This window comes from Eutrigla gurnardus (assembly GCF_963514095.1).
Source record: "Eutrigla gurnardus genome assembly, chromosome: 14".
Lineage (NCBI taxonomy): Eukaryota > Metazoa > Chordata > Actinopteri > Perciformes > Triglidae > Eutrigla > Eutrigla gurnardus.
Genome location: NC_139937.1, coordinates 15,201,507 through 15,221,731, shown reverse-complemented (window position 1 = coordinate 15,221,731; position 20,225 = coordinate 15,201,507). Strand labels below are relative to the sequence as shown.

The 20,225-nt window shown below is 44.0% G+C and overlaps 1 protein-coding gene across 2 annotated transcripts in view; it reads left to right on the top strand.

Moving 5' to 3' along the window:
• Nucleotides 1–20,225, top strand: part of LOC311024244 (low-density lipoprotein receptor class A domain-containing protein 4-like) — a 117,716-nt gene that overhangs the window by 86,009 nt on the left and 11,482 nt on the right. For both annotated transcript variants that reach the window (XM_084026564.1, XM_084026565.1), the window contains one exon: nucleotides 19,844–19,998. In XM_084026564.1, the coding sequence (XP_083882690.1) occupies nucleotides 19,844–19,998 (155 nt within the window). The remainder of the gene's footprint in view (nucleotides 1–19,843; nucleotides 19,999–20,225) is intronic.

The following is a 20,225-nucleotide window of genomic DNA, read 5'->3' as shown; positions in this document are numbered from 1 at the left end:
TCACTTCTCCTTGGCCTTCATTGGTGATTCAGAGGGTTGTCTGATTTTTGGTCCCTCTCTCTTCCCATCCAGACATGCAGTTCAGACAGCGGTGTCTGATACCTACCTCCCCCACTCGTCCCCCTCATCGTCCTCCTCCTCCTTTCCCCTCGGCAGCCACCAGCTGACCCCAATCAGGCACAGGGCCTGCTCTATTGTCTGGCTGGGGAGAGGGGAAACACACACACACACACACACACACACACACACACACACACTCACACTCATAAACTCAGACAGGGGGTCAGAGGGAGATAGAGGCTGTCTGGTCTGGACTGGCCTGCCTCTTTGACTCCCTACCCCCCCAACCATAACACAGCATCTCTCCTCTCCTTTCCTCTCCGTCTCCTTTTCCTCTCCTCATCTCCTTCCCTGCCTCCGTTCAGACTCATTGGAAGTCCCAGATGTATCTCACGCTTGTTATGCAAAGTGTTTTGGATTGGCTTTGTCTTGCTAACTAAGTTATCAAGCGTCGTCATCTAAATGAAGTGGTGTTGTATATGGGATGCATTCAAGGAAAGAGCATCTTTAAACTTGATTTTTTTTTTGTCAAGTTCTTTTTCCATGAAACACTGGGTCCACTTAAATGTTGTTTTGTCAGGGCTGATAAGTACTTACTATAGTAAGTAATCAGTTTTATCTGCAATTGGATACAAAGTTGACGATCCAAGCAATCCTAAAAGTGCTGAATATCGCAGCAGATAATCTTTAAAGTGAATGGTCACAGATGTGTATTACGTGGACGCTAAATGAAATTTATAAACGTGTACTTTACGTAATTTTGTTTACTCACTGGAGACCGTCATGTGCAAATGTAACCAGATCCATGTGTATCAGGTATCAGTATCAGATCTGTGTGCATACATTTAATGTATATGTGTGTACACAGGAAGCTTTTCGAAGGGGAACATGACTATTCATGAGTACCTGAAATTACGCACAAGTCATTGTACACATTTGTTAATCTTATTTTTCGTATACACACTTTTTAAAACTAACTTCACTCCATAATGTTCAGTCAATCTGGTGTGAAGATATTAGACAAGCTGGCGATATTCTTCATTGTCAACATACTGTGAAAAAGCAAAATTGTTGCTATGAACAAGTGTTGTGTGCATCCAAAGCTCGATAGCTCTTCTTCCTCTGTGCCACAGAGCTCCATTGTTTCCCCAGATCTATTAAAACACATCAATGAGCCACCGTGTTGCACTGGCTGACATCTACCTTCATTACCATGAAAACACACACACTCTACTCTCTTATTTGAGTAATGTTTCATAATAACTACAGTGGCCAGCTGTTACTGAGCCTTTTTTAAATTGACACTATACATTCAACTCGCAGCATTATTCTACATGATTTAAGATTGCTCCGATTAAACTTTATATAATTTGGAAATATTTAGTTTGTTTTCAGAGGCTGGCTGTCCTTGAAATGATAAATTCATGTAGCGTAAGTGAACAAATATATTATGTAGGCCTACTGAAAGTGTTTGACTCAGATTTTCAGTGACCATTTGTGTTAAACTTTACCGCTTTTGAAGTTAACACACTGACCACACACACACACAGCCTTTCTCACTAAATGAAGGAGGTATTTTTAGTTCTGAATTAGATGTGAGGAAAATTGAGAGGACGACATGGATGGCATACTTTCTACCTATCTTCCGTCCCCGATCTTCACGCCTGCCATTCTGCTGGAAGCTATTGTGGCTGCTGGCTAGCGCTGCTAATGATGATTAGGGCTCCCGCTCGGTGCAGCATAGAGATCCTGCATGTGAATTATTAATATAGGTCATAGTCGCAGCATCCGGCTCGGCCCAGCCCAGCGCCGTCCCAACTCTATCGCAAACACACAGGCCCCTGCTTACCCACAGGCCGCCCCATCTGTCAGCCAGATTAACCCAGCCGATCACCTACACAGAGGTCTGCGCCAGTTGAGGCTTCACAAAAGGGTCACATCCGTGCTACCGTGTGAGCGATGCCTTTTATCCAGAAGTTTCAGATCCCTGAAAAGTAAAACCCTCCAAATCTTGTAAATCGTCAAAAAAAAAATTCTGTGCATTTGCGATTGCAATAATGCTTCTTTCCATAAACACTTAGTCCCCCACCAGTTATGCGGCACCCTGGGCTGCTCATTTACAGCAATTATATTTTCATGAGACAGGAATCTTAATGGGAAGAGTTTATGGTTCCTCATAAGAAACTTGCTTCCCATGATGAATTGCGTCTGTATATGTGTGCGTGAGTAGGCGGGTGGGACTGTTCGGGAGTCCCATTTCAAGAGCCAAATTGCTTTCCCTCAGTTAATATGTGACTGTTGCTGCATTGAATGTCTCAGAGCCGGAGCACAGAGCGTGCATGCATGCGCGCGCCCGTGTGTGCATGTGTGAGTGTGTGCATGTGTGAGTGTGTGCATGTGTGTCTCACAGCCCTAAACAGAGACAGACATGCCCTCTCAGCTGTTTTTGTCTGCAGGAGCACACACAGAGAAAGTCAGACTGCAGCTCTATGCATCATTGAATGGCTGTGAATCATCCTCAATATTATCTAGTTCTGCTTTTTCTCTTTTTTTTTTTCTTAAATCCATTTGTATTACTCAGGGTGATTATATAATATTGTAAAAAAAACTAACTTAAAAACATTTCTTCAAAACTGTCCAATGAATTTGCCTGAATGGAAACTCACCATGATCTTGACCTTCTGCCCTAAAGGGTAAGCTACCACCGTCAGCAGAAAGACATACTGAAAAGATTGCTAAAATGATGTGAAAGTGTACGTCTGTGCGTGGGTGTCGCTAAATTGTAGATATCTCTAGTTACACTTGGCCTGTGTCGCCCCAAACAGTTCTACCTCGTCGAGACGCTTCTTTTCATTCTGCAGCGTTCGCCGTGAGCTGAACTCCCCAAGTGGTGCTTCTACACAGAGGCAGAGCAGAGAGGAGAAAAGGAAGGCGGTGTGGGTGGGGTGGGGGGGTGGGGGGGCTAAAAGGAGTGCAAGAGAGAAGATATGACAACAGGGAAGACGAAATGAGGAGGAGGAGGAAACGGTTTGTTGTTCTGCTCAAGTCACGTAAGAGACACCCTTCATTTAGTATCAGCCACCCAAACTCAGCTGGAGCAACACATTCTCTCATCAGCGGAGCCATACGTGAAAACACATCCACACAGACGTTTAATTGAGACAGGAAAAAAGAAAACGAAAAAGAATCCCAGCACATTAAGGGGTAAATTCTCTAAAGTACTCAAAATACTTTTTCCACTTACCGTGCAAGTCATGCGGGCACTTTAATTTGCCTACGTTTGGAGTTGAATATGAGACAGAATTTAGATGCTTTTCAGAGTGCCTTATCAGATCTAACTTAAGTAGCCATACATCCGATGTGAGCAGTCGGAGGCAAATAGCAGCTCGTGGGCCAAATGAACAAAAGCAGAAGTTTTCCCTTTTCACAGTTTGCACCCAAACGTTTCATTATTTCTCATGAATCAACTGTGAATATGTAATAGGCTTGTGTAATATGCATGACCTTGAAACAATATACTCTATATAATTTGTGTCTTTAGCACAAATGGGTAGCAGTGTAGACATGGCGTGCTGATAGAAGATTTTTCTATGGCAACAATTAGAACAGCTTTCGTTGAGCCATTCGCTTTTTTAATGTATAGACTGGCAGATCATATAATCCACTGAGTTTCAGTAGTATTTTGACATTAACATAGTCAAATGCCACCCAACAGTTTCGTAATGAATCAAAAATATATTTACACTTATGAACCTTTGCAGTCCGCCCCTGCTATTCAATTCAACTCAAATGATAACTGCCCTCAGATACTGCTGAATTGTATTGTTTAATCAATCTGTTTTATTCTTATCAAAAACAAAATTCTCAAGAGAAAGACAATAATAAACATCATCGGGCTGCATAGCCACCATGCCTGTAAAAGTATGTTGTACCCCCGTTGAACAATGCTGAAAAACTGGCTCATGATTTTGCTGACTCCTGCTGTAGGGCTGCTTAAGAGGAAGTGTTTTTATTAATCATTTGGACCAACCCTTTAAATGCTCGACCTTGCTGCTTTAATGCCAGTTAAGAGGAAGCAGTTTCTTGCGGTGGAGTGCAGATACTGCTTTGCTGCAACATCCGGGTTGGTCTTTTGCCGAGAGGACTTGAGATTTTCTTCTTTTTGTTAAGACACGAGCTGCCGTCCATATTTAACTATCCTCCCCTCTGTTTGAACCCCTTCAATCCCTCCTCCCCCCCGCCCCAGGTCTATTTATACCTCCATCCTTCCTTGAGCAAGCTTAAAACATCCTGGTCATCTCCCAAACACCACCGACATTACTTAACGAGCCCCCTCCTCCTGCCCGTACTTTGCCTGCCTGCGTCTTTTTCTGCAGCTTCTTTTCCTTTTTTGTAGTTTCCTCTGTTGTCGGCAGCTGTTGCTCAGCACTGCACTGAAGTTCAGCCCGCGGTCACAGCCAAGTGTTCCAGCAAGGGAGGAAAAAAGTTTTTTTGATAGGACTTTTTTTTCCCCACACGTATTTCCCTTTATCTTGCATTTTTCTTCTCATGTATATGCACAACTTGCCTCTGTGTGTGTGTGTGTGTGTATATATTATATATATTTTTTTTACCCCTTTTGACTGTTGCTTCCCCCTTCTCTTCTCTTTATCACTGTCTCACGTTCACTGTCTTTCCTTCCTTTTGGTCTCCCTCTCTCTCTTCCTTCCTCTCTTTTCTGCCTGTCTCTCTTTCCTGCCTAATCCTGCCTGCCAGGCATTGATTCATAAGGAGGGGGGGGGTTTGCTCTTCTTGGCACAATGAGACCGCATGTGGAAGACATGTTTACACCCCTGCATGTGCGAATCGGAGGAGTGGGAGAGGAGGAAAAAGTGGGAGGAAAGGTGGGAGACAGAGAGGAGGTGGGATAAGAGAGAGGGATGCAGAAATGGAGAGAAAAATGTTTATTGTGAAGTGAAAGAGAAGAGGTGGGATACAGAGAGTAGGCGATGAAAGAAAAAAGGATCGAAGGATTAAAAATCAGACAGATGAATATAGACTGAAGTAGAATGAGAGGAGTGTGACAAAAAGGGTAGAAGAGACAGACGTAAAGAGAAGAAGAGGAGAAACAGACTAAAATAGAGAGAGAGAGACACGGTCCATCTTGGTGGAGAGACAGTGAGTGTGACAGTGAGTCATAGCAGAATAAAATGCCACACAAGCATATGTTGCTGTTGAGGAGCCATCTTTTTTCAAAATGGAAACCAGTTATGATTTGCGGGAAGAGATGAGGAAAAAAAAGGAGAAGAAGCCGAGCAGATTAAACTGAGTTATTACAAACAGACGGGGTGTAATTACACACCAGAGGAGGAGGCCATTTGTCTTTTGAAGACACGGAGCTCTGTCTTTCCTCATTATGTGTTTTAGATGTTTTAGTCCATGTGAAGTTTTTTTTTTAGTTTACTTCAGAATGTTCTTAGTGAGGAGTGAAAAGGGCTGCACCTGCATTAGCTAATATGTCCATTATCATTTCACCTATTGCATACCTTTCATGAACCATTCAGCTTTTAAAATGTCAAAGAATAGGAAAGATTTCCCAGAGTTCAGACTTGGCTCCTTCGTTTCAACCAAGGGAAATGTTAAAGTTACTCTGTGGAAACGTTTCACTGGTTATGGAACTGTTTCAATTTAATGCAGATGCCTCCTAAATGAGTAAATATTTTAAAATTAATATTAATGCTGGTCATCGGTGCCACCGGGTCAGATCCATTCAGTTTAACCTGAAAATCCTTCAGCTCAGACTCCAGCGGGGCCCCAGACAGCGACCACCCTGCAGACAGACCCAGATCGGGCTTCGCCACCTTTGACCTGGAGGAGCACTGGTGGGAAGTGGAGAACTCCGTGCCTGGCAGCCTCGGCCGGCCCCCGCCGCCCCCCTGAGCCAACACCACCGACGCCATGCTGCTGGAGACCTAGGCCGTGTTGTTGGATCCGCTGGATGGAAAGGAAGGCACAGGAGTAGCATAACCAGGATTGCACGGGGCAGACTGTTGGACCATGCTCCTGTAAAATAACAGATATTCTGAAGGGACTCTGGTCCTCAGAAACACGACTGCTGTTGTCCACAGGGACTGTTGTCCACAGGGAATGCCAAAAATCAAACCTTAAATTGAAAATATGTACGATGATATATTAGACAGTAGTGTGCTTTTAAAGTACAGCTAGCTATTATTTTCATCATCGATTAATCTGCTGATAATTTTCACCATTATTCGTGAATTGTTATCCACATATATAGTGTTCAAGCAAAGGGTTTCTTACGACCAAACTCTCATAAAACGCACACGAACTCATATCACATCCTGGTGGAGGTGGGTGTTAATGCAATCCAGTATGAGCCCAGTATGTCTGCGTAACCCCAACAGACCGAGCAGCACCAGTTTGGATGTGTCTCATCATGTCTCCCAGAGCTCCCTGTCTTCCACCCACAGTATCCCCTGCTGTCTCTGTTTGGCTGATCACAACAGCCGCAGAGAGTTTGCAGCACATATGCAGCATACGTCTGTCTGGGAGGTGTCTGCTACCCCTACTGATATTGAAAAACCTACTTTAGAGGTGCATGGTAAAATCTCCTCTCCTGCGGGGGTGAGGTGCGTGTTGGTTGAGGAGGGGAGGGTGCCTGTTCTATCAAATGAAGTTGTGCCAGGAAGCATGCAGACAGACAGACCGAGAGACAGACAGACAAAAGCCCACTCATTTCTTCCTCCTCCTCTCTCATCTCTCCTGTTTTGTTCTTTTTTTCCACCGCTCCGCTGTTTTGTTGTTCCGTCTCAGAGATGAGACACAAGACGGCACGCTTTGTTGTTTGTCTGCTTTTAACATCTGTCTGCCTTTACCACATTCTCCCCTGCACCTCTATCTCTTTCTCTGCTGACTTTCCCCCCTCGTCTATCCCTTTCCTGCTCTTATCTTTGTATCCTGTCTCCTGTCTGTGTCCAATATCTTTGTGTTACTCCACCTTGAGCTATGCCGTCTTTATCCTTCTTTTTTTTTTTTTTGTCCGTGCTGATCTGGTTTCGTCTTTCTATTTCTTTTTCATTTCTTCTCCCTTTTCCCCCTTGTTCTCTTCAGCCAGACCGCAGCATGATTTCACCTTTTTTTCTGCCTTCAGCAGCCTGTGAGGTTGACCTGTACAGAAATGAACACTGCAGAATCATTTCCATAACCCCCCTGCTAAGTTAACAAAAGCTCTATGTGTCTGGACGGCTGGCTGAGTTGCTGATAGGAGTCAGCAGGTTGAGATGGTGTGTGCACATGTATGTGCTCACGTGTTGTACACGGGCAATTTCTATTAATGTTGGTGTTTTGTTATTGTCATATTGTCTTGTTTTCTATCTATTCAATTTGTAATTCTGCAGTGTTAAAGTACTGTCAGTTCGTCAATACCAACAAACATATTAAACATCATCTCTTCTTTTTTTTGTCAACTAACTCCATGATACCTGATTGTAGGGTTTTGTTAGATGTTGGTCTTTCCATGGTAGGTGACAATAAGAAATGTCAGCAGAGTTATCCTTTTAAGGGCGTTTTTAAACCTCTCGTCCAAACCAGTTAAATTGTTTGCATTTATCACTTAAAGAGTAACTGAACCCCAGAGTTTTGGCTGAAGTACCTCTATGCCAGAAAATTAAAAATGCCGCTAAAATATGCAAAAGTATCAACATGTGCAAGACTGGGAGGCAGGGCTAAGATGCGCCCAGCTTTTCTCAGGACTTGAAATTAAGCCAAGTGGACATTACACAATCTAGTGAATCAGTATTAATGACTGATTATCTGGCGATAGCAGTGTGCTTTCCTACGCTGTGACAAGAGTGTGTGGCATTAAGTTGTTTTGTTATAAGCGCTTGCTAGTTAGTTGGCTAGCATGCAAATACCACCATGATTTCACACTACCAAGCACCACGTGAATGGCTGGGCATGGCCTAGGCTAGTTTAACATGTAGCCAGACTTATGCTAATCACTAGCATGCTGACTATTGGTATCATTGTGTATCTTATAATAGTTATGTGCAGGTTTGGGGGTTTAATCACAAACAATACAGCTTGAGTCTCGATTGCGGCCTGAAAATACTGTTTATGCACTGGGGGGGTTGCATTGAATCAAAACGGCCACAATGCTGCCTCCCGCTGGGTTGAATCGAGGTCGGATCATGTTGTCACCACAAACTAACAGTAGCCGAGATTGTTTGTAGCCGGTTCGGCTGGTGTGAAAACGCCATGATATTATTTAGCCTATTATTGGTTTGCAAATGTGATCTGTACACGAGTTGAACACAATATCAATATGGGCTCTATCCATCAGCCTGCCTGCTGGTCTTAATTTGCCCTTGGGTTGTGTGTGTGTGTGTGTGTGTGTGTGTGTGTGTGTGTGTGTGTGTGTGTGTGTGTGCATGTGTGCCTCCTATTGGCTAGTATGCTCCCACTGATGCAGTCATAACAGCCCACTGCCATGTGTCTGTCTCCCCTGACTGTTGTTGGAGAGGTTGATGATAATGCGTATGTTAGCGATGAGCCCGTCGTCGCCAGTTACTGTCAAAGCTCTGCTTCCAGGTTGAAGCACATTACTACACACCCCTCGTATCCTCCTAATCTGCTCCAGGTTATTATGTCGGACAACACTGTCTGGTGCCCAGACCCCCTTCCCCCTGCAGTACCCTTCACTGTCATCACACTGTTTTCATAATTTATGCTTCTTGGGGTTCTCTTAAGGTTTTGGGTCCAGGCTATTGTTGTATGTTCACACTGATCATCCTTCACTTTCTGTCTTTCAGCCATTTGCCACCAGTAAGCTTAGATATAGTGGAACAGACTGCTCAGCATCTTTTAAAATAATAGTTGTTATGATCACCAACAAGCAACTAGGCAATCGGAATCATTAAGTATTCTACGACCATGTAAGTAGAATCACCACTGTGGAAAGAAATATCCACCCAGCTAACACAGAAGTCTCTGTTGAGCAACATGCTACAGCATGCTGAGCTCACCCAAAATGTACCTTAACTCCACTACACACCAGTTCACACACTGACCCTGGCTGACCCCGGTCAGCACCCCACGCAATGTACACACAGACATGCACACACTCACTTTAACCCTGACATTACTGACCCTCCAGTCTGGTTCAATCAGTCAGAGAGCGTGTAGTCAGTCTGGCTTTATGGCAGGGGGATTGGGTGGGGGTGTGTCTAGACGCTATCCTGTCTGTCTGGCTCTGATAATGTACACACACACACCTGAGAGACTTCAGGCGAGCTCTGACTGCAGGGGAGGATGTGTGTGCGTGTGTGTGTCTCTGTGTGCGTGTGTGTGTGTTTGTGTGTGTGTGTAAAGTGACATGTTGAGCCAGCCACTAGTCCGCCATCTCACCGAATGGATAAATACTTAAACACTGCTCCCCTATCTGCTTTACTGCTGTTCATGAATATTACATCATTGGCATATTGATAATATTAGGCTATATTGTAATATTTATGATATGTTATCACAGAGCCCGGCGTTATCCGTATCTTTGTTCATGTTATATTCATGCAGATGGAGATGATATGGCCACATTAGTCCTTTTTCAGGAGCCAAAGTGGGTATTTATTGCCGGCTCAGCATTGGGCCTCATCATTATGGCCTACCTCAGCAATAATCAAACTTAATCTATGATCAGGGAAAATGTGGGGAAAACATTTATCCGTAACTGCAAATGCATGTAGAGCCAGAGTAAGAATTTGAATTGCCTGCGCTAGTCTGATGCTATAAAGCGAAAGCGTACCAGCAACAAGCGTGACTATGACCTCACCCCAGCGCATGTCTTTCATGGCATCCTCTTTACATTCAAGTCACAGAGCTATCAACACTCACCACAGAATCCTTCAGATCTCCATAGGGAGCGGGTCCTCTTCAGTCCGCCACCGCCATGTTTCTGCAGTAGCCAAGAACAGATGAACCAAACATTGGCTCGAGATAGGACCTTTAGCGTTTTAACGTTACGGCCACCATAGCTCTCAGACGTGTGAAACTGCGGTAACATGAGCCGCCATCAGCCACCGTTTGACAGATGTTGTTCTTAAAGTACTGTTAATTTGGTAAAGATGCTTCTGAGTGAGCCTTAAGGGGCATTCACCCCAAACATGACACGTTTAGCAGGATCAGTTGTATTTATTTGCGTGATAATTCGTGTTTATTTGCGTCGCCCGGGCTAGATGCGCCGGAGAGAAGGGGGCTTACATTGATGTAGTCGCAGACAACATTTTATCATTCATGGCCGAAATAACCAATATTACTGCTTTGTACATGTTGTGGTAGTCCCAGATACATTGGCTAATCAAACCCTGTCCGGGTTCATAAAATCATCCAGAGGTGCTTCAACTTTCAACTTTGTTGTGATTTAATTGCATAAATGGATAAAAATGATGCCCTATTAACTCCATAATGACGACGATAGGTATAAAGTCTGAAGTCAAATAACTACCCGCATAACTTTTAAAATGTCCTATCAATCAGAGCGAGGTCATGCTAACACTGTAGCTGATCTGTAAACACAAAATAACGTCTCGGCATGAATATGGCAGTGACCTTGTTGTTTCTACCAAAGACGGTTATGTACTCATAGTTTGTAATGAAATGTAATACACTATCGTAGAGCTCTGGGAGACCATGGACCACTAGGATATGTTTGGCCTCCAATACTGATTCAGACAATGAAATATTTCAACTCAAGCGTCAGTGGCCATTGACACAACTTGTCTCCATGGACACGACTTGTCGCCATGGACGCGACTTGTAGCAAATTCGGGCTGCAAGATTTCTGCAGCGCTATTTTGCGATAAGCCACGTTACGTGCGAATGAAGGGAGTCTGCAGTCACACTGCTAGATGTGACCAAATCCTAAACACTGTCCAAGCTTAAAGACTCAGGGATCAAGTAGTTACATCCAGTTAAAACCAATTATTTTCTTTGCCGTTTAATCTACAAATTATTTTAAAGATTCATTATTTAATTGTTTGGTTATAAAATGTCAGAAAATGTTCATACAGTATCAATTAATATGTATTTTACATGCCTAAGACCTTTCTGGTTCAGATCAAACCTACTGCTCTTGCAATAGGTGTGCGTGCAGTTTTCCTTTGCGTTAGGCAGGGCTTCAACATTTTTCAGTGGTGTAATCATAACCTATAGGAATGTTCCCCAAAACTATAAAAGAAAATGATGTTGTCATAAACTATAATTATGCTTTCGAGCGCTGTCATTAAATGTGTTTGCATGACGATTCGTGCTGTTTGTTTCAAGCTCCGATATGAAGACGAAGTGAGTAAAACACAGCACAATGTCTTCAGTCCCAATGCTTGAGTTAGAAGAAGCCATCATGTACGAGTCCAGCTTTTCAATCCCATTTAGTCTCTGTAGTTCAGCACAGACGGGCTGTCTGGTTTTTCCCAATGCTGTGTGAGCCAGAGGAGAAGGAAGAGATGGATGGAGAGAAAGGGAGAGGAGGGAGCGTGGAGGAGAGAGACAGAGCTGTAATTGTTTGTTCTCTTGTTGCCCCCGGTCCCCATAGCATGTCTGGCACCTTTCTCTCTCTCTTTCTCTCTCTTTCTTTCTGTCCGTCTCAATGTCTCTCTCTCTCTCTCTCTCTCTCTCTGTCTCTCAGCATCTCCCTCCTCGCTTCAACCTTTCCTCCTCACTGTCTCCATGTCTTTTTTTTTTACCCTGAGATACCTGTCTAATGGGCTGAGTGTCATACACACACACACACACATACACACACACACACACACACACACATGCACACGCACGTATGCAGACACATGCACACACACACACACAAACACACAAACAAGCCCCCTCTTCTCAGGGTTAAGTAGCACTAAACTAGTTCATTTATTTCCATGGAGAGACTGACTGTAGTAGAGGAGGGGAGGCTGTAACTAGGCTGATATCTACTACATGCTGTGTCACACACACACACACACACACACACACACACACACACACACACACACACACACACACACACTCTGTGTGGTTGGGAGAGACTGTTGCTGCCAGGCTGATACCAACCGTCTAGACGTTACAGTACACATCTCCCAAGGGAGATAAAGGCGTGCGCGTGTGTGCACCTAATTTTCTCTCCCCCTCCATCTCCCCTTCCTCTCACCATCCCTTCCGAACTAAACTCTCCCCCCCTCCCTCTTAAGTGTGCCAGTCTTTGGCGTGTGTGTGTCCTTCCATCGCCGTCTTTTCCACCGTGTGTGCGCGTGCATGTTAGTGCGTGTGTGCCAGCCAGGTCGCTGCAATGGCGCCCCAGCAGCTCCGGGCCTTGTTGATCACGGCACCGTGCCCATGGGTTACCATAGCAACGGCAGTGGCAGCAGACAGGGCTGTTTGTGCGTGTGTGTGTGTGTGTGTGTGTGTGTGTGTGTGTGTGTGTGTGTGGGCCCAGTGTGGTGGGCAGCAGGCTGTGAACTCAGCAGGCCTCTAGCTGGGCTGGAGCTCTCTGGGCAGCAGGAGTAGAACGAGCAAGTTGGAGCAAAGAAAGCATCCTTTATTTTTGTCTCCGTCTTGCTTTCCATTTATGCTTATATTATAATGCAGCTATTAGAAGTTACAGATATGCGTGTAGAAATATACTCACAGGTTGAGTACCACAATTATTATATAGCACTCGCAGCACTTCCTCTATCCATTGTGGGGGGGAAGTGCTGCATTTCACTGTAAAGTGCAGTGTTGATTGCCAGGTGCGATTGCGGGAATGATAATTTTTTTATGACTGATGTAGCTGTCGAGTGCAGCAGGAAACAGGAAATGACTGGAGAGGAAGAAGTCATCCAGAGGTTTTGTTGAGATCTGCTTAGCTAGGTAAAATAAAATGGGAAAAAAACCCCACCTTGCTTTTGTCTGTTTCCTGCTGTCCTGTCACCTCCCGGAGCAGTGCCCAGCCAGGCTGCATTTTTACTGATGTCCGTCTGTTGCAGCAATTCCACAAACTGCTGCTATAGCTCTGGAGCTGTGTGCTGCTTGGCTGCAAGATAGGCCTAGGCATACCCTCTCCTGGTGGGAGTAGCTATCCTGCTCTGAATTAGCAAGCAGCTAGCGAGCTGTTCCCTGCATGCTCATGCTCTTCTGTCGGCACACATCCACTTTCAAAACCCCGAATCGTGGAATACATTCTCAGGGTTCTGGACAAAAGAGCTCTGCTTTGTACAAACTGAACCAGTCAGGCCTAGTTTTCTCACGGAACCGTCGGAAGGTCATCTGAGCTCAAATGTTAACTTTATTGAGCAATAACAATGTTAGAGGCCCCAGCTGAATTTGAGCACTCTCTATAGATAGCCATTAGCCTGATTTTCATTTCAGGGCCAAACAGGGTAAGCCTCTATGCCCTCATTAGTCACAGAACTGAGTTCCTCACCATTAGCCGTTTCTCATTTCCAGTAGGAATGAATTCGTGCAGATTAAAGGGAGCTGTGAACTGAAACAGGCAGTTGCTAAGCTAGCAGGGAATAGTTGACGGGCAGATAGTTCTACGCATGTTACAGATGAGTGTCTACTCATTAAAAGACAGTTTCCCTCACAGATGCAGTGTAATCTGACAAAGACAGTATTGCATGTTATTTGTTTTAATGGGCGCAGTTTGTATGTAGTGCAGAGATATTGTTAAATAATAGATATATTATAGTTACAATACCAAAGTGATTAATGTTCCATCCCAGAATGATAATATCTCCTGTATGTGTGTCCTCAGACAGTGCTGTGCCCTGATAGTAGCTGCCGTGTCTGACAGCTTCTTTTCACTGGCAGGTTGACTGAACTGTTTGACCTCACATTGGCCTCTCGCTCGCACACACACACACACACACACACACACACACACAGAGTTCAAAGTGCCGTCATTGGGTCACTGTCTGTGTGTACACTCTCTCCATGCTGTTTACTCTCTCTTTTAGTGTTTGGCTTTTTGCTGTTTGGGTCAGGTAAGGTATCAGACCTCCATGTTTCCACCACTGACCAAAATGTGTCCGTAGCACCGAGTATCACTAACTGCCAATTACTTCAAGCTTGTATTCTAGGGTTTAGGTTCAGCTGTGGACCCTTGTTGCCTGTCATCCCTCTTCTATCTCACTGACATTTCCTGTCACCTATCTACTATTGACTTTCAAAATAAAGGAAATACAAAATAATAATAAAAACAAGTTTTATACACAAAAGAAGCATTTATGTTCCTCAAAGTAGGGTATCAAAAAGGCCACATGCTGTACCTAAACTAGGATATTATATCAGCACCAATTTCAAATTATAATTCACCCTATTATACCTCACCTTATTCCTTGACAGCAACGGCTATCTAGGGGACACTGAGGGTGTTTTTTTTTTCCTTCATTTTTTTCCCTAACTGTAGTTTTTGGCATGAGTACACAGAATGCAAATTTTACGCAGCCAAAAAGAGGTGTGGTTTTTTTATTGGAATAACCATTTTCCTGAGCTTTCGCACTGCAAATAAAGCCATCATCCAGTCACATTGTGCGGAACAGTCATATCCACAAAGAACAACATGGAGGTCCCGTAGTCCAAACCAAGACAGCCAGCATTATTCCTCCTTTAGCTCAAAAACATATTTTATTAGACAACCTGAAAGTACATTTGCTCTTCTTATCTTTTTGTGTGGCACACTGCTTTCAGTAAATAGTTGATCCAATGTCTGTACAGATGTTTTATTTGAACGGCCACTTTCACATGGTTTAAATAAACTCAATGCCCTCTCTCTTCACCACAGCAGAAAAAAGGGACGGGACGGCTGGCTTGCAATGCAAATTATTCAGCCTGCTGAAGGAGTAAGGGTGCTGCAGACGCCGGGCTGATATTGTTTTGACAAGTGGATTACCGTTGTAATAACATCAGACTGGTGCTGGTAATGCAGACTGCCAGTACACACAGATCTCTGGCCTGTGCGAGAGTCAGCACTGTACACTGTGTTCTGGAGCCTCTGAACTGGGTGGATACTGGGGTTAAGGCAGGATAGACCTCCCCTCTTCCCTGCCTCTTTTCTCTCCTCCTCCCCACACATCCTTCCTCCCTTCTCAACTCCTACTCTGGCTTCCTTCCTGTCCGATGTTCTGAGGAGAGGCCATTAACAGCAGCCGCTTTACTTTTATTTAGCTTGAACTGTAAAAACAACCCCACCTGTACTTCAGAGACTTCTTTGAGTCTGGTTTGTGTGGCTTTTCCAACAGCAGAAGGCGGCGTATGTGATATTTATCTGGTAGGCTTACAGAAGGGCCTGGGTGACTTGGTTTCTCAGAAGACTGGAAATGAAATCCTCCCTCAGTCCCCTCCCTGTGGTGGAGGTTGGTGAACAAACAGGCCTGGGCTGGTAGTGGCTCAAGCTCCCAGATGAGAGCCCGTAGCGTCTTTTGAATGCATTTTCTCTTTTCGTAGAGAGTAGTGGCTCCCAACCTTGGTGGACACCCAAGAGTAATAAAACCGGGGGGAAAGAAAGTTGTGTTTGTTTACTCTGACTTTGCTTTTTAGCTGCTTTTTAGCAAGTAACCTGGCTCTTTGGATGCAATGTCACTATCTGTCTGTCTTTGGCTATTGAATACACTGCAATGAAAAGTTGTACAGACGTTTATGGTCCCCAGAGGATAATCCTAAGGATTTCAGTCATCCCCTGGCTTTTTATTTAGTGCTGGAATCAGGTCAAAATTATTTTCTCTAATCCAGTGAAACATTCCAAGTGTACCAGAGAAATTGGCATAACATTTTGCACAGACATTCAAAGTACTCCGGTGATGAATGGATTGTTGTGAAATTGTGAAGAGACATTGACACTGACTTTTCATCTAGTGGCATCATCAGGCCCAATTTTAATCTGTCCAAATTTGGTTAATGACTGAATACCTGGAAAAATAATCACATTCCCATCCATTTGCCTGGCTTCAGACTGACAGGAGGCCAGTTTAACTCAGATTCACTCCTCCTTGGATCTGGGACCTTGGTCTGTACCAATGTTTGGCCCAGATTATTTGGTAATGTGATAGTCTTAGACCCCCTTAACTGTTTGCAGACTCAACATCAATCAACATGTTTGATATTTAGTTAAAATCTGCATGATGGCCTCTGTACTGTCCAGTTGGACCATAAATAGCCAATGAGACAGTCAAGCAGGAGCAGCTGACGACGTTTCCATGCAACGGTAAACACCTGAGGCTAACGTTAGCTAGCATACCAGTGTTGACAGATAAAAATGGTTAAAAACCCACAATGAAAGCAGTTTTCTCATCCAAACTTGTTTAGCCGTATCCTTTTGTTTTTTCTCACTGTAAATAATTACTACAGCGAGTTGTTGCACGTCAGTCTCAGGTTTGTTAAATCTGCTTCCCCATGACATCACATGAGAGGGATCATGTGAGGTGGTGCGTTACCCCCTCCGGCAAATAATCTTAATTATCTCCTGTGGTGTGTGAATGTTTTGCGATTAGAGAGAAGAGCATCTGTGAAGTTTCACCCTACATGTGTGAGGCAACCCAATTTCAAAATCAGTCAGGATTTTAAAACTCCTATAGTCGAAGCCCAGCTTTAATCGTCTTCTTATAAAAGTTTACCTTGAGGATGCTTGAGTAGTAAGCATTGCTTGGCTATGAAGACCAAAAGATTGGGAACCAGGGTACACCTAAGGGTTCACCTGACCTGAAGGATCCGGGTGTAAGGGGTTACATTGGTTCTCAGAACACTGTGTCCTGGAATGTAACTTTACCTCAGCCACTCTCCCTCACAGCATGTTAGGCAAATTTGGCTCTACAAGCTCGGGTTTTTCCAGAACACTGCACTTCTTTCCTCTTCTGTGTGGTTGATGACATTTCCAGAGGGGCGTTAAGTGCAGTTTTGGTTCTTCATCTTCACTTTGAGCACTTTGTTCCCTCAGTCCTGCCTGTTCCACATTAGGTGACTCATATTGTGACGAATAGCCTAAAAACTATGGTTTCTGATATGCAGTGTGAGAAATCGTCCCTTTAGTGCAGTATTTTCTGTTGCTTCATTATGCTAACAAATTCATTAGCGAGGCGGGTTCCAGTCATTTGTTTAACACTTCCCCGCCTCACTTGTCGTCTATCATCTTGCAAAAGTTGTTGAGCTTATGTGGCTGTTTTGCACTAAGCGCCTCATACCTCTGCTCTTTTTTGTGGTTAATGTCGGTTGGTTTTACTTGGGTTGGGTTGGGTTTCACTCTTCGGAGCGTTTTTTGTTTTTTTGTTTTTTTCCCGCCTTCCTTGTGGTTTTTGCTAGCTGGCCTTCTTCCTCTCAGTCTTACCCCACCCTCCCCTGTGGCGGCTGTGGTGTGGGCTGAGGCAGGTTTGGGTGGGTTTACGTTTCAGCTCAGGCTCGACATTAACCCACCCTAATGCAGATGAATAAGCCGGGGAGGATTACTGAGGCCGGGAAGACTAGGAAAGGTTGGGTTTTACTGGACTGGGGTAGTCCCTGCTTTACATTTTATTTCTTTTTTTTTGTAAGAATGCAAGTTATTTTTTGATTTTGTTGATTTAACTATTTTGTCCAGTGGTACTTAAAGCTCTGACTGTTTCTTCTTTTTGAGAGGATTTTCACATTGTGATAGTTTTCTTGTTCTTTTTCTGTGGAGGAGCTGTCTGCCAGAAAAGAAGCATTGTAGCTCAAATAGCTGAGTGTACATTGTGTCATTGTTCTTACAGAACTGCAGTAACACACAGGGACAGAAACTGTTTAATCACACACACACACACACACACACACACACACACACACACACACACACACACACACACACACATGAAATGAGTGAGTGTCCAGCAGTGAGTAAGATGTGAGTCAGAGGTCAGACTGGGTGCCAAGACCAGACAAGGTCAAGACTTCTGCTCAGAACAAACCGACAGCTCACAAACAAAAGAGTCTCAGACTGCAGAGAAGGAGGCTGAGGGAGAGAGGGAGAGAGAGAGAGAGAGAGAGGGAGGAAGGAGGGAACGACAGAGGAAGAGAGAAACCGAAAGTGGGAGACAATGGAGGATTAAAAAAACCTAGGGAAAGAATGACGGTGGGTGAGGCAGTAATGCAAGAAGGGAGACTGATAACGAGTTGGGAGAAAACAAAGAGAGACTTGTGGAAGAGAAACAGGAGGATGGGGGGATTGGGTTGGAGGAAAGATGGAGAGAGAGATCGAGGGTCAAGTGGAGATGTAGGACGGGTTCAAAGAGACAGAGTGGGAGTAGAAGATGGGGGGGGGGGGGAGTATGAAACAATGAACCGGAGACGAGAGGCAGACGTGACAGTAAGGCAGCGATCGTTGTCTCCCAGTGGTGCCCTGATCTGGGAGGTCATCAGCTATGATGCTGGTGTGTGTGTGTGTGTGCGCGTGTGTGTGTGTCTGTGTGTCTCTGTGTGTGTGTGTGTGTGTGTCTCACTGGCTGTTGTTTGTTGGGGTCACAAACACTGCAGTTATTCACCATCCCCACAAAGAAACCACTGTACTCCGGGACAGACACTAGAGTCTCAACACTCATCTTTTCTGTGATTTGAAGTTTTTCTCTGTCAAACAGACCTGCGTTGACCTGTGCTGCCCTCTGCTGGCCAACGCCCGTTGTAACAGTCAGTCAGATCAGTGCTTAATCAGGGGATCCTGATAAAAGTTTTAGCATCTATATGAAAACTCTCTGCTCAGGAAAGCACACAAGATCCTGAGCCTAAGGACACATTTTGAACCAAGAATTAAAGTGTTCAGATGAAATGCCTCAAAATGCCAATTTGCAGGATAAATCGATGCAAAAGATTAATTAATTCCACTCTCCATCAAAACATTAAATAGCAACAAGTAATATGATGATTTTTTTGTGGACTAATATATTGTTATTTGATGATTTATTGTCTTGGTTGAATACACCCAGTTTAATTATTTGAAACTATTGTCATATTACTTTTTCTTATTTTGTAGCACAACCGTATCGTACTCAACATGTCAATTTGAGGTCATTTAATGCATGAGTGTGTGTATGATCTATGCTAGTATGTGCATTATGACACCCAAGAATATCAAAAAAACAATCTCACCCAAAAAACAAAGTATGTGCTGTTTTGTGCAGATTTTGATCATATTGCAAGATTTTCCTGAATTGATGGTGTTTGCCCTGTTTTTGTTTATCACCCTCATATAAGTATATATAAGGGTTACATGCCAATAATATGGAGCAGTTGAGTGTCTTAAAGATAACAATTAGCCGCTAGTTGACTGGAAAATCCCACCACGAGGCCCATTTCACAGCTTTTCTGAAGCTTTTGATCAAATCACTGGCTCTCCCTCAGCTCAGCTGTTGGAGACATTTTTCTGAACACTTCGAGGACTTCTTGTTATCTTTGTCAGACGGGAAAGTAAAATGACAAAGGAAGATGAGATATTTAAGCTTTAACACAATCTTTCTTGTACTTAAATGTTGCTGTTACTATACAGCACGCCTCATATTAGTTGTGTGAATGAATCTCATAATGTCAAAACAAATCTTGGTCGACTTTAATCGACAGTTTCTCCACAAAGAATCGCACAAAAGCACCACTTTAAATCTTGTGTTTAGCAGACCTGCTCATTCATTTCCTGGAAATAAGTCATTCAGCATGAACAAAGCCTAAAAAAAGAACTCGTGGACTAAGAAATCGACTGATTGGTGCCATAAATGAAATTGAAATGTTTGATGCTTATTCTCCTCTCTCTCTCTCTCTTTTGTGTGTTGTGCAGCTGAACTGGAGTTTGTTCAGATCGTCATCATCATCGTGGTGATGACAGTGATGGTGGTGGTGATCATCTGCTTGCTCAACCACTACAAGCTCTCCACCTGGTCCTTCATAACAAGGCAGAGCCAGGCCCGCAGGCACGACCATGCCCTGCAGCAGGTCAGTAGCTGTGTGTGTGTGTGTGTGTGTGTGTGTGTGTGTGTGTGTGTGTGTGTGTGTGTGTGTGTGTGTGTGTGTGTGTGTGTGTGTGTGTGTGTGTGTGTGTGTGTGTGTGTGTGTGTGTGTGTGTGTGTGTGTGTGTGTGTGTGTGTGTGTGTGAGACAGACAGAAAAAGATACTGTTTGTATTGGGTTGTGTTGCGGTGCTGTTCTTCCAGCATCCATGCC